The sequence below is a fragment of the Oryzias melastigma genome, linkage group LG7 (genome assembly GCF_002922805.2).
Source record: "Oryzias melastigma strain HK-1 linkage group LG7, ASM292280v2, whole genome shotgun sequence".
Lineage (NCBI taxonomy): Eukaryota > Metazoa > Chordata > Actinopteri > Beloniformes > Adrianichthyidae > Oryzias > Oryzias melastigma.
Window position 1 is genome coordinate 27,870,872 of NC_050518.1, and position 15,592 is coordinate 27,886,463.

At 39.4% G+C, this 15,592-nt stretch overlaps 1 protein-coding gene across 1 annotated transcript in view; it reads left to right on the forward strand.

Annotated features, from left to right (window-relative positions):
* Window positions 1-15,592, forward strand: part of plxna1a (plexin A1a) — a gene marked incomplete in the record, with an annotated part of 315,581 nt that overhangs the window by 29,372 nt on the left and 270,617 nt on the right. The window contains 1 exon segment of the mRNA XM_024293231.2: window positions 6,992-8,329. Within this exon segment, the coding sequence (XP_024148999.1) occupies window positions 7,181-8,329 (1,149 nt within the window).

The following is a 15,592-nucleotide window of genomic DNA, read 5'->3' on the forward strand; positions in this document are numbered from 1 at the left end:
CCTCCGAAGAGTGCATTATGAGAAATTAACGCACGACGCGGAGGCGTCCGCGTCATGCGTTAATTTCTCATAACGCACACTTCGTCGGGTATTATCCCTTACTTAATGCATTTCCAAATGGGATTCCCAAAACTGATAAATCCTCAGAAAGTCGAGTTTTACAGCACGTCAGCGACTCTTGATGTGTTTTTGTCTTAAGAGGTTTTTATGAATGTTTTATCATCCATAAATGCATCATATATTTAATGTTGTGGTACAAATAAAACTTGTTTTGTGTAGTTTAGATACCTGTGCAGCTTATAGATCATATCTGTAAAGTCTCCCTCCAATGAATATCCTGTTTTTAGTCTTTTTAACATGTTTGTGTGGCATTTTTCTTCTGAAAGAGAACAAATGTAATAAGAAATCATTTGTTTTTGCATTTCCGAGTATTTCTCCTTTTAAATCTCTGTTGATTGGGGCGGGGCTACTCAGCTCAGCTCCAAAAGCCACGCCCCCTCAGAGGAGATTTTGGAAACGGAGGCTTCAGATCAACATGAAAAATTGCTTTTTAAGACATTTAGGTTGTTGGATTTTGGTGAAAAACTTAATCATAATTAAAACACTACAGGGAACATTTCTTTTAAATAAAAAAAATTGTCATAGTTGGACTTTATTGATTCCAACTATACCTGCTATTTTTTTCTAGGCTACAGCAATAACACGGTTTAGATTTTTTTCCCAGATTCCGAGTTAATACGGACAGCTGAGTGTGGATTTAAGTGTTTTGAACCTGAAAAGGTTTAAGACAGAACAATATGATGCCATATTTTGGCATCATGGTGTCCTTCACAAAGGTTAGAGGTCATGACCACACAGTGGTTTTTGTGCGTTTCCACATGTTAAACACAATCACATTTTTAAGACCATGGGAAAAATACCCCCACCCCATATATATATATACCTCCATATACATTTAGACTTAGTTGATACTTTTACTTTACTTTACTTTCATCACAGTGGTATTTTTGTTTAAATCTCAGATTTTTCAAATTAATTAGGGAATGCAAACAGAAAGACATGATCAAAGCAGATTTTCTTTTGACCTTTAAATGTTTCATCAGTTAAGCGTTTCATTTTGAGTCATCTGTCGCTCCGCAGCGATCGGTCTGCGGCCGACAGAGCGGGTTCTTTGAAATGGGACTCTGAGCTGCTGAGCTGTTTTTCTTGATGAGCTGTAAAGTGACTGCCTGGAAGGGTCATCTAAAACAGGGTTAAAGTTCATAACCCCGCCCCGCCCCTTTATTCCCAGATGTAAAATACTTTCAACAAAAGCTGGAAGACTCATTTAATCTGTGGCAACACAATTATATACATGTCTAGCCCTGCAGGCTGATTCCTGCTAATCGCTGGAAAACAGCTTTACAGCAGTAAATAGAACGTGTAAGTCCTTCGTTTCCTCTTTGTTGCTTTGAGAACGTTCTTGCATCTGTTTGTTTTTGTAGAAAGTAGAAAGTTCCAAGATGCACGGCGGCATAAAGACAGTCAGGCCTGCAGGCACGGACGTGTGCTCCATGCTAAACTAGAGCTGTGTATAAATTTGCCTAAGTGTTTGGCCAAGGTCTGCGGCTGCGTGCAATCGATGTGCCAAAAGCAATAAATCAGCGGAGGGCTGACCAGAACGCCACTACAGCTCCGTCTGATGGAGCAGGTGGACTTCAGGATCTCCCTGATGCACATTTTTCTTTCAGCAAAGACTTTGATAGGATTTAAACGATCCAAGGATGTTTGTGTCCAGTCCACTTATAAATTATTTTATTTTAGGAAGATCTACAGTTTCTAGAGCTCAGGTGAGGTACTCAGGTAAAGTTCATGAAGGAGGTTGAGAACCCATCTCGTCAAAAACTTAAGAGCTGAAAAACGTGAATTTTTACAACCTCTTGACGTAATCAGATTGTATTTGATTAATGTAATATCAGCTTTATTTGTGCAAAAGAAAAAAAAGAAGAAATGCAACACTTTTTGCTATTCTAAAATACACTTAATTATTTTCAGCTTCAGATGTTCTGCTTCAAAACTCAAAATTCCAACTTGAATTTTTTTCTCTTTTAACTCTTGTTTTTTTTTGGTTTCCAAATCTGAATATTTCAGTTTCAAAACTTTTGGCACTGTTGTAGCATGTTGGGGTGGGGCTAACACGAAGGACCAATCAAATTCGATGAGCGCAGTAACTTCAGTCCCGGTGCGTTCACTGACCCTGAGAACTTTGATAATTACGGTCAGAAAATGTCTGTTTAATAGTCTGAAGTTGTCCCAAGACGGCTGTAAAAAGCAGAATTTTGTCGTGTACAAACCGCACGTCCAAAACTCTGTTCTAGCCCGTTCAAAGTACTCTTATTGTGTTAAATCCAGACATTGAAAACGTCCTTAAGCTTGTGTAAAATGGGTAAAACACTGCAGGAGCTCCAGTTGTCTCCTGTGGCCTAATGGCTGGTATGTTTGCACTTTAACTTTTTCTCATGCAGGAAATGTGAGCTCTGAAAAAATTTTAAACCTAAAAAACAGAACATTTGAAGCTGAGAATAATTGTTTATTTTACAATAAAAAAATTTTTGGACATATAAAACTTTTTTTGGCCAAACACCAATATTTTTTTCAATTTGTTGTATTTGGGTTTCAAATAATTTTGGCCCCAATTTAGCTCCATAGAAAACTGCCAGATCAGTTAGTTGAAGAAATAAGGACAGGAGAAGTTTGGAATTTGTTTGGGAAACAAATAAACAACACTTTGACTATGTCTGAGTGTGTGAACGGGTCATGAAAACCTTTCTGTAGCTTTGGGACTTCAGACGATGAGAGACACTGACCCGAAAAGTTAAAAGTGGTGAAGAAGTGACCAATGGAACAAGAACAGTACTTCCTGTTTCTGGATCTGTCTATTTCCTGCCCTCTCAGACCCAAATCCTCTCAGCCTTACTGATCGAGTCTGGTTCTACTGAAGGGTTCTTCCAATCTTGTACTGTGAAGAAGAACCTTTCCATCATTTGGTTCGTTGTGAGAATCACATTTTGTCCCCTTGCTGTAACACTGTTCTCTGCCTTGTCTTCTGTGATTCTACTTTGCAGATTTCCCATATCTAGAACTATTTTTGAATGTAATTCCCGTGAGAAACGAGGAAGTACTGTACACGGAAAACACTATTAATCATGCAGGCCAATATTATAATACAGTATATAGAATCTCTCTAAAGTAATCTGAACTGTTTTGAATTGTAATAATCCAAATGTTCAGAATAATTCATAACCATCACATTTTTTTCTATCTTTCACATCTTAGTCAAACTTTGAACGGGCTCCAAAAACACGTCAGCACAACTTTTAAACATGGTGGTAGTATGATGATGTGGGACGACTTTGTGGTTTCATTTCCTGGAAGATTTATTACTATTTACAGCAAAAAACCCTGAAGCAGAATGTCATCAGTTTGTAGCGTACATGCAGGAAAACTGCAGAAATAAATCAGCCCTTCTCCCCAAATGTGGAGTCTGACTTAACCAGTTTATTGCTTTAAAATGATTTAAACGATGTTTATGTAGACATGATGTTTAAGCAATTACTGTAAAGCCGCATCATCTTATAGGACAAATATGTAGATTCATTTAATATTGAAAAATAAACCGTTTTACTGCTGTCATGGAGCATTTGTAATGATCATTACAAGAGACACTCCATTGAAACCTCCTTTCAGGTTCTCATATCATCTATGAATCCAGTTATTATTATTTATTTTTTTTGCAAAAGGGAACGCTTTTGTTCTTTTTGATCTAATTCAGACTCCAGCTTTGTTTCTGTTCACAGCCGTTTCTCTCTGTTCTCGTCTTTGTCCCAGTTTAGTCAAAACGATCTCGATGTCGTCAGCTGTCAGATTTACAAATCTTTGACCATCGAGTGCACGTTTTAGCCTATTTATAGAATTACATGAGAGGGAGACAGAAATGGTGCAAAAATAACTTTTTTTGCTCCTTTTACTACAAAAAAGCAAATGTTTAATGTTCTATGTCCTTGTCGTGTGCACTGGTGCTTCTGAAGAACACCCAGCAGGACCGGAGCTTTACTGTGACTGAAGCAGAGTGTGTTCTGGTGCTGTGGCTGGATTGTCCTGGTGACATAAAGCAGAGCAGTCATCTGTTATCCCAGCCACACTGGAGAAAGACGTTATTGATGAGGAGAGACAGAGGATTGGAATGAACAGTAGAATGAAGGTGTTGCAGCAGAAATTAGACAGACCCGCCACCGAACCTCAGGCTCTTTATTTAGGGTCGCTCACACTTCGCAATGAAAATGTTGCCTGATGTTTGCTTATCACAGGATTCCTGCAAGTTTCTTCGTGTTAAATTTAAGGCTTTTTAAGACCTTTTAAGACTTTTTATAAGCCATACATGTCAAAAATCAAGACCAATTTCTTAGTCCATTTAACATTTTATAAATTATTTCTGATTTTATTAATTTATTCCCTTTTTTTTTTTCCAAAACTGTAGCTACTTATCTTGTTGTTTGTTGTCTGTGCCACAATGTTTTAGAGCTGTTCTTTCACTTATTTTGTTAATCAAAAGGTGAAGGGTATTCAGTGTACATAACTGGTTTTCCCAATGTTTATTTGCATCATTTGATCAAAATAATCTTGGCTAAAAAAATAAAATCTTTGACGTGAAATGTGAAACGGAGAAGCTACAAGCAGCATCATTTTAAGGCTTAGGTATCAAAATTCAAGGTTTTTTATGGGTTCTGAAGGTATTGTTTTCCAATTCACAAATTCAATGCTTATAAGGCTTTTTAAGACTCCGCGGGAACTCTGTTATCAGTTCAAATGAAAGAAAACATGCAAGAATCTCAGTCGTATTTTTACTGGATCATCTTGTTGAAAATGAATCTGTAGATATTTCTTGGTGTTTTGGAATAATGGACCACACAGCCTCTTGATCATAGTCAGAGCTTAAGTCTGGGTAAAAATGACCAGGGGGGGGGCTTCCAACAGGCATTTATCTCTCTGAAATAATGTTGCTCATAAAAATGTGAGCTGTTAGAAGATGAGGTCACCAGTCCATGGACGGTAAATGTGCTGAAGTTAGTACAGAGGAGGATGAGTTCAATGAAACTCTGATGTGACACAGGAACATGGGATGCTTGTGTGATCTTTGGAGTTTAAAACACAAATAAATAAATAATGAGCTTTAAGCCTTAGTCTTATGGGTGGATATGGGCTGTTTGCAGGCAGAAAATGGTCAGACATGTATGGAGTATGCATGTGGCACGCTCAAAATATCAAGGTTGTAAACCACTCAGTGAACCAGAAGAGCTAATATGTTCATTTATGTTTTTCTGTGTTTATGCTCTGAGTAACAGGCTGTAATGAGCACTTATTAAACATATGAGTGCAGTAGTTGAGACGCATTTCTTCACCCCCCCACCAAATCCTGCAAACCTCACAAGGACCCGTTAGAGCTGTTAGAAATCAGGAGTTTTTTTGTGTGGACATCCTATGGCTGTCCTACAAGCTATTATCACCTGATCCCCCTATTTGTGGAGCACTTGCACACACTTGTGACATACGGATACAATCCACTCTCAGAGCGGAATAACTGGACCAAAACAGCCACCGTAGCCGGCAGTCACATGGTATAAACAAGCAGGAAATGAAGCAACAGGAGAAATGTAAAGCAGCGATTGTCGTGTTATCAAAGAGGGAGAAGGGTCCAACTGCTGAATTGTTAGAAAGTTTATTTGAACACAGCTGAAAATGCGTTATAAATGCTTTTCTGTGTCTCGCTGCACAGATTTTTAAGAGAATCCTCTTAAAAACAATACCAGAACACCTCAACGATGAGGCACAGAAATGTGGTTGGATGAATTCAGGCTCATTAAAACAACTTTTAACGTGATTCACATTCTTTCTCACTGTTTTCCTGACATTCTATATGTCATGAACACTCATCCTCATCTCTTCACAGCCGTCATCTTGCCAGTGACCGTCTCCACCGTACCAAAGCAGCAGCAAAAAGTGTTGAACCTGGTGTTAACACAGAGGTTCTAAATTAGTCAGTGAAATCTGAAGTTTGAACCAGTGAAATATACTGACAAGCTTTCCAAGTGCAGGACTTCCATAATTTCTATCTCTTGTTGCTTTGCCCCGCCCACGTAATTCCTGGCCAGTGAGAGAAGAGATCCTTGGTCAGGTGGTTTTGTTTACAAGCTTTGGTCCGGATAAGAAAAGTCCACCTGACAGCAGACTGAATACAGGACAAACTCACGGTTCAGGACTCGATCTGGAATAAATGATTTTTGATGAAAATGAAAACAGGTGTTGATCATTTCTAACCTAAACCTGGTGTGACTGACAGGAAAAACACACCAAAAGCCAAACTAACACTTTCAATTCTCCCAGCTGTTTTGTACTTCAGAATCACATTAATTGGTTTAATGGTTGAAGAGTTACAATAGTCCAAAGAATGTAGCCAAGTCAATAAAATAGTAAACTGAGCTTTTAATGCTGACTGAAGTTATAATAAATATGACAAACCACTTCTCAGTTCACTGACGCTCAATGGATGAATGAATATTTCATGATACCGCCTTTAACTGCCCTCGTCCAGATTTTGGTTGCATTTATTTCTTCGTTGTGTTTTACAAATGTTTACCTGTCATCCGTATTTTTTAAATTGAACTAACACATAGTTTAAGGAGAACATTGCTTTTAAAGTTTATATATTGTTTCTATTGGATTGTCTTTAGCAGCTTCCAGACAATCGATTTTCTGAAGGCAGCCTTGGAGTGATTAACACTTCTTTTGAAAGATGCATGCCCCAAGAGTCAATACAACCGAGGCCGCATTTTCTCTTATCGTCTGCTTTTCTTTTTTCTACTCCTGCCTTTACGATTGAATGTTTATGATCTCATTGCTGTAAGACCTCTGAACGTGCAAACGCTGACTGACTCGTGCTTTCTTTCTGTCTCAGGGCTGCTGACGGATCAGGCAGATGGAGGGATGAGGATATAAGAGGAAGAGGAGGAAGAAACGGAAGTGGAAAACAATTGCCTGGGAATTTCTTCTTTCGTGTCAGTAGGACGTTGCGCTCTTGAACGGGACCGACTGCTGTCAGAAGTACAAACGCCCTCCTGCTCACACATTCCCTTCCCCTTCCATCATGTCCTCCCACCTCAGTCCCCCCCTCGTCATCCTCCCCTTCATCCTTATCCTCTCCTTTGGCTCCACCTCCTCCTTTTTCTCCTTCTCTCCTCCGGAAGGAGGTCTCACACATTTGGTGGTCCACAACAGAACCGGAGAAGTCTATCTGGGTGCCGTCAACTGGATCTACAAGCTTTCAAGCAACCTGACCAAACTACGAAGCCACGTGACTGGTCCCGTCACGGACAACCCTCGCTGTTACCCCCCACCTGGTGTGCAGTCCTGCCCCCACGAGCTGGTGCAAACTTCCAATGTCAATAAACTTCTGCTGCTCGATGCGGCCCACAACCGTTTAATTGCTTGTGGGAGTACTTCCCAGGGAATCTGTCAGTTCCTGCGCCTGGATGATTTGTTTAAGCTCGGAGAGCCGCACCACCGTAAAGAGCATTATCTATCCAGCGTGGCCGAGGCCGGCACCATGTCAGGGGTGGTCATCTCCCCAGACATCTTCAGCGGGGACGGCAAACTTTTTGTTGGTACTCCAATTGATGGGAAATCCGAGTACTTCCCCACGCTGTCAAGTCGCAAGCTGATGTCCAACGAGGAGAACGCCGACATGTTCAGCTTTGTTTACCAGGACGAGTTTGTCTCATCTCAGCTTAAGATTCCCTCAGACACACTCTCCAAGTTCCCCGCATTTGATATCTACTACATCTACGGCTTCAACAGCGAGCAGTTCGTGTATTACCTGACCTTACAGCTCGACACTCAGCTCACCTCGCCTGATGCCAGCAGCGAGCAGTTCTTCACGTCCAAGATCGTCCGCCTTTGTGTTGACGATCCAAAGTTCTACTCTTACGTCGAATTCCCCATTGGCTGCACCATGAACGGTGTGGAGTACCGCTTGGTTCAGGATGCTTACCTGGCCCGGCCGGGGGCCCGTCTAGCCCGTTCACTGGGAATCAGGGAGCACGAGGAGGTTCTGTTCACCGTGTTCGCCCAGGGTCAGAAGAACAGAGCCAAACCACCCAAGGAGACAGTTCTGTGTCTGTTTACAATGAGGCAGATAAAAGAGAAGATCAAAGAGAGGATTCAGTCGTGCTACAGAGGAGAAGGGAAGCTCTCCCTGCCGTGGCTGCTCAACAAGGAGCTGGCCTGCATCAACTCGGTGAGTCTCTCCCACTATTTTACTCGTGTTTTCTTGCTCTTAATAATTTAGTTTTTTGTTGCTTTTTTCTGTAATTTTAATTATTTGTAAAACTTGGGCTTGACTTCTGCTGATTTATTATTATTTCATTCTTCTGAGGTTTTCCAGGGCCAAAGTGAAGCACAAAAAAACAATCAACTTTGCACTTTGAAGTTGAAAAATTACAGTTTAAACTTTTTATAGTATTTTTGTAACTAAAAGAATTACAAATGTAATAAACTTCTGAAAGACGTGGAAGATCTTAGTCAGGCAAACGGTAGTTTGGGTCAGAAAACTCGCCCAGACTCAAAATGAATTTCGATGAATCCTTGTTTACACCTGCCATACTGTCTGTCACCAACAGGCAGACGGTTGGATCCAAGTGAGGCAGGTTTTACTGGCACAGATAGGATAACAGGAGTGAAGCACAGCTAAAAGTCTGCAAAGCTAAATCAGGGTCAGGCAAGCAGAGGTCAAACACCAGCATTAGGGCATCAGAGAACAACCAGAGTGGTCAGGGTCCTGCGAGGGTCAGGGCAGGCAGCAAACATTCAGAGTCAAAGACAAAGCAGAAGATCAGGTCAGGATGAGAATGCTCAGTGATGCAGGCAGAGTGGCAAAAACAAGACATCGCACTTCTCTGACTAAATACTCCTGGGAGAGATTGCAGATGGTAAACAGCTGTGGGGCTTCTGGGAGGGACAGCAGGGACTGATGGGAAGTGTAGTGTGGAGACCAAGGAAATGCTAGTAGTCAGGTGATGGATCCCACTGACGACCAGCGGGGGAGTCAGGGGACTGAATGACAATGTCTTTATTTATCTATGTTTGTATCACTAAAAGAAATGTAACCCACAAAATCACAAAAATGCAGTTTTTAAAAGACATAAATGTATTTACTTTGCGACCTGTTGGATCATAATATACATTTTTTGTAAAGTTCTTGGTTAAAATATAGTACAAAAAATTTAAGAAAGCACAAGTTAAGAAACAAATGTATCATGTGTCAGTATGAAAGGGTAAAACATAACTATAAATTCTGTTTGGTACCCAAGTCCAGAGTTGTAACTGCTTGCTTGAACTCTTTGTTAGTCTTGGGAAAATGGAGAACTTTCCCAAGAGTGACCAAAATGAGTGTATTAAACAACCAGGACTCATCCAGGAGATGACAAACATCTGGATAATCCCCAAAACATTTGGAAATAATTTCTTTAAATTTATGATAAAAGAGAAACTTTCTTGTATCCGATCACATCTGGAGTCAAACTGATGGATACTTTCTAAAGGACAACATTGGAGGGACAGTCAGACATGATAACAGTGGTGGGATTATTAAAAAAACTACAACAATGTCATTTTAAAATCAAACAAATGTATCCACCTATCCATCCATTCGTCCACATATAGACAACAGCAAGTCCAGGCTGTGAGGCAGTAAAGTCACTCTGAGGTTTACCACCTTAAACTTCCACTCATGCTGGAAAACCTCTTAAACTGTTCGATATGAAACAGGTCTGTAGAATGGAAAATCATAAACAGTAGATCTAGATGTCACATGACTAACTCCTGAAGAAGCTGCGGTCCAGACCCATCAGAGACTTTCTCCATATGTTTGCAAAAACATAGTAGCTGTTTGACAGAACTCCAGAGTTGTTTCCTTCTGGTGAATGAATTTCCGTGGAACACTCATACAGTCCGTGCACACGTCTCTGCAGGAGCGCATGGCTGTTCCATTAGCTCTTACCTTCACCTGCACCTCCATCTGTCTGTGGGACTCTGGAGGCATAACAGAGACAGAAGAACTATTTACAACATTCCACAAACTTGTGTAGAATCACGCAGTAAAACAATATTTTTCCAGAATGTGCCGTAACAACATTATTAAGTATGGATGCACCAATGTGAAAAAAATTGTGGCCGAAGCCGAATAATAATGAAAAAGCTTGGCCGAATACCGAACAGTTACGGAATAGTTAACAAATATGGATGTACAGTTTTTTGTAGTGTCTTAACTAATGCATAAATATGTTTTAGACATGCTTTTTGGATAGAGTAAATATTCTATCAAAACATAATTTGAACAGTAAAAAGGCTAATAAAACAAACCACAGAAAACATTTATCCAGGCAAACAACATGACGGTTTTATCAAAATCATGAAAAGAAGAAAGCCATCACATCTGAAAGGTCTTGTTTTACACAGACACACAGCCATCTAAGGTAAAAAACTCCAGGACCCTATTTGTAACTCTGTTCACTTTAGTACTATTATTTGCAAACTATTTTTATTTTTTTTTAAACATCACACTGAAAAAAAATAACTAATAAGATTTACTTAAGAAAATCCTCACAACAATTTGCACTAACAATTCGTGATTAAATTTCACTGCATTTATGGATATAAAAACTACCAACAACAATCTAGTAAAATTTACTTATGTCTACAAGTAAGGTTATGATCCAAGCTTAAGTAAATAAAAAAACTTACATTTTTCTAATAAAATTTACATAATATTAATGAATGCTCCAAAAGTGATTAAAACAATTCAAACGTAGATCTTACTAATGAACAATACAACTTTTTGATTACACTTAAAAAATAGGTAAACTTTAAGTTTTTTACTCAAAAAATGTCTGTATTTGCACAATATTTGAATTATTATGTAGATATTATGAGGAATAATTAAGTATATATTATTGAAGCAAAAACTGTTTCCTTTTAGCTGCGGGGGCCTCTCTTTTGTATTTATTGGGTTGTTCTGGGTGTTTGGCTTTTAAATAACATATTAATTCAGTACTGATAAAGGTTTTAGCAGACATACGACTCTTGATAATTCAGTTCCACATTCGACGCAAACTGCAGTTCTTTTATATCTACCACTTTAAACTACCTCCACACTGCTGACATTTTGAAGAAGGCGCTGGATCATCGAAACAGGTTGATTAACAAGCCACTGCCTCGTCTTGTCACATGTCACTATTCGGCCTTACGTGAACTCAACCCCGTTAGAGGTCAATTGTGACCATTCAGTGTCTGAGTATTTGGACATCCCTATTATAAAACAGTCTTTACATGCAAACTTAGTCTAAATATTTATACGTGTTGATACATTTTATATATATATATACACGTGTGTGTGTGTGTATCTATATGTGAATATATGTCTATCGATATATCCATCTATCTATATTAGTATTGCATTTTTTCTTTGTCATTTACACTTACACATGTAGAAAACAGGTTTAAATGTCTATTTTATTTGTGTTTATTAAAAACAAACTGTCCAAATCAAAATTATAACAGAGACTGTACACATCACAAGGAATGCTTTTTTTTATTTGAAAGCTAGTAAAAGTCAAACAAGTTGGAGGTTATAGTCATTAATGTTCAACTAAAAGCCCTAAATCACCAGTAATATTGATTTAAATGAAGCAATGTGTCTTGTATTGTTATATGTGCGCATGTGCACGTATGTGTGTGTGGCTGCATTTCCTGTCACCCACATGTCATGCACTCACACGTTCACAGCCCTTTATCGTCATGAATAATTCACCTGGTCTCACCTTCTGTTATTCAGTCAGTGCTCCATAACAACCTGCCATAAATCTCCAGACTCTTCCCCTCCTTCCCATTTCACTCTATTTCCTGCTTAACTAGTACATTATCTCTTTGTATCCTCCGTCTCTCACTGTGGTCCCGTCATCTGCACAAAAAGCGGCCTCATATTTAGCCTTTCTCCTTTTGATCTTCGCCTCTTGTCTTTGATAAAGTTCCTCTGTGCTTTTTGATTTTGTGTCTGTGGGGTTTGAGGGGGTGGTGCTGGCATGGGGGGTGTAAAAGTGGGAAGCTGAGTGGGGCCTGAACATAAATCAAGAGAGGAAGATGATGGAAGTGACAATGTGCAGAGTGATGGAAGGATGGAGTCGGGTTTTAATGAGTGTGGGGGTCAAGGTGTGGAGAAAAGGGAAGGTTGAGGATTGAGGACAAAAACGTCTTCTCAGGCTGTGTGTTTTATAAATAGCTCGTTGTTTAAAGTGGTTTTCACTACACTGTCAGTTAGTTCCTGAATGTGTTCTTATTTTTTAAGAATATAGCAGCAATAAATACATCTTGTTGTTTCTACATTAAGTTTGCATCAGAAGTTCAACCCCTCAAGAAAACCTGGTTACACCAACCTTTCAATAAAGCTCCTATAGTGGGGAGAACTTCATCTTTGAGTTGATTTATAAAGATATTCAACGATGTCCACACACAATTTGATTCTTACATTTTAGTTTTCTCTATTCAGTCACGATTTCGCTTTAGGTCAGAATCATTTATCAAGTTGTTTTACCGTTTTTGACACCCATCTGAGATACATTCTACACCTTTTTTTAAGCTTAAAAAAATAGATTTGTCGAGACATTTTTTTGTTTTAAGTGAGACAAAATTCCTTCAACATGAGAGAGGCTCTGCGGGAAACGGAGGACGCTTCAGATTGACATTTTGGAAATTGCCTGTTTCCAGTTTTTCAACAACAGTCGGGTCCCTGTGAGACGTAAGCGCTAACTGTTTGCCTATTGGTTGCTGGGTCTTTGGGGACTGAAGTGTGACACAGTAGAGATTTGAGTTGGAGACGGATGAAAACAACAAGATGTTCTTCGAAGGAACTTGGACGTCTGCACGTTTAAGTCAGGATTATTTTTGCCACCCGGTTTAATGTGAAGCTTTCCTGAAAACTTAGATCTGCTTTTCTCTCCCTCTACTACTTCAGCTTCCGTGTACTTCTAGCTTTTGCACCTTAAAAGGTTATGCGTAGTTCACACTGGATGCAGAAGCACCACAGAGGGAAGCGCCGCGGAACAAAGACCACTTCCATTTGGTGCTCTTGTAGACCTATGGTGTGGTTTACACCACACGCGGAGCGGCGCGGTCCTCCGCGGAAGGCTCGCGCTGTGCAGTCAGTGCGTCTGGTCTATCTGGTCGATCCGCGTTAATTCTGGCAGGAAGTTACATCAAGATACATGAGAAAATCTGGTTTATTTTCAAAATGTTTAATGGTCTCATGTGATATATTGGAGAACGTCACGGATTTGTACTTTAATGTGACTTTGACTTCATTAGAATCTGATTCTGTCACAGTCAGACATGCTCTGGCTGATTCCAAACTATTAAAAAATACTTGTGTTTGTTACTTCTCTTCTCTAAAGTACAAGCACCACAAACTGTCACATGACCGCGCATACTCTGCAACTTTTACGTCTGCTGACACTATTAGATCCACTGTGCATGCATTTGATTATGCTAATGGATGTACAGTTACATGATCGTCCTTTATGGCCATCTGCTGTTGCGCCTGTGATCGATCAAGGTCGCGTCAGCCGTGCTCGCTCTGGGACGTCACTTTGATGAATTTATCATCGTCCCACGCAGGCATGTTCAGTGTCTCCTGACGAGAGCAGTGACAGCTCGTTGCCCCGGCGCTCGTCGCCGCTCCTTTCAGTCGACAAAGTCGGGTCAGTCAGTCAAGAGTCAGACACTCCTCTCCACCTGGAAGCCATCGACTCTCATCATGTTGAACGTCGTCTAAGAAGATAATTAACCAGTTTAAAGCAAGTAAAAGGATGGAAATAAAACGCCTCTTAAGTCTGACTTCATGTCCCACCAAACATCTGATCAAGAGAATTTCTTGTTTTTGTTGTCTTCCAGCATCATTTTATTGATGAGTTATGACTTTGGTGGAATGGGTAAATAAACTGGTGCTTGGCTATCTCTACAAAGATGAGGTGTCCGCCAGGCCAAAAAAGTCAACTTCTAGGATAAAACAGTTTTGGCTCAATGAAACCTCAAAGAGAACTGTTAAGTCTGCCTTATTCTTGTGGAGCTCCTTGTAGGTTTTTCTATGCTAATGAGAGGTGTCATCCGGCATTTGTACTTCCTATTTATACAGAAAAATATTCCAGAGTCATAATTTGAGAAAAAAAAGTTTCAGTTTCAAACCATTTAAATGTCTGGTCTGGATGCACTGATTATTTTGGCTTAAGCAGCTCTGCAGGAAAATAAATTCAAGTTGCTTTTATTTCATAAGCCTTACATTTTTCTAAATTTGAGACTTTTTTTTCTACAAATATATGAATCTTAATATGCTTTTTGTCGTGTTTGTTGCACTATAAATGAAATTCTTGGTAGCGTCTTTGGGTTCTGTTGTGGTTTTAGGTCAGAGGCCTGGTTTGTGTGGCTGATTTGAATTTGATTTGTGGGTCAGCTCTGCACTAAAGAGGAGTGCTCTCTTAATGTATTACTCAGGCTTTGTTTCTTAAGCAGAGCTCACAATGAACGGTGTTTCAGTTTAACCGCACAGAGGAGAAGTGGAGGTAAAGTGGTTCCTCAGGCTGACGGTGCTTCTTCATCTCAGTGCATGTGAGGCTTTTTCATGAAGCGCTGCAGAAAAAAAACATCTTTTACATGAGGTGATGGATGTGCCTCACAAAGCAGACCTCTTTGTGTAACTTCCAGCGTTAACCACACCCACCTCAGTCCTGGAACAAACACAAGCATATCCAGATTTGAAGTGGTCTACATACCAGAACAAATCTGTTTTTGCACAGAAGGAAATATATTGACAATATATCGCGAGATTTCATTTGGCGATACTTTTATTGATTTAAAATGCTGACAAAACGATATTAAAATACGTAATTTTTTTGAGTGTCCTTCAGCGTCTTACTTTTGTCTTCCACCTAAACCCCCTGACCACTAGTTGGCAGCAGGCTGAGCCTCTTTGAGCAGCTCTACATTGCACTAGACCAAGATCTAGTGTGAACCAGCTTGTATTAAATGTTCAGTCTCATTGGTTCAATCAGCCTCATGGTTTTTGTTGTTTTGAGACATGTACTACTTGCATGAACTTTGTGTTTTTCTAAGTCATACTCTTTTGAAAAAATGAAAAATTGTCTGGTCTAGTCTTGGGATATATTTGTATTATAAAGAGCAGGAGTCTGCAACCTGTGGCTCTTTTATCTCTTTATTGTGGCTCTTTAGCTTCAATGAAAAAAGCTAAAGATTGATTAAATATTAGATTAGTTATTAAAGTTTTGACATTTACATTTTTAACATATGAAGCAACTAAACAAAGAGTTTAGTTTACTGTCAGAAATTCTGTAGAAATTTAGTCAAATAAAAGTCTAAAATGTTTTCATTTTAGTAAATTACACTAAATTGGCTAAAGTTTTGAGCAAATGTGGTTTAAAATGATTGAAAATGATTT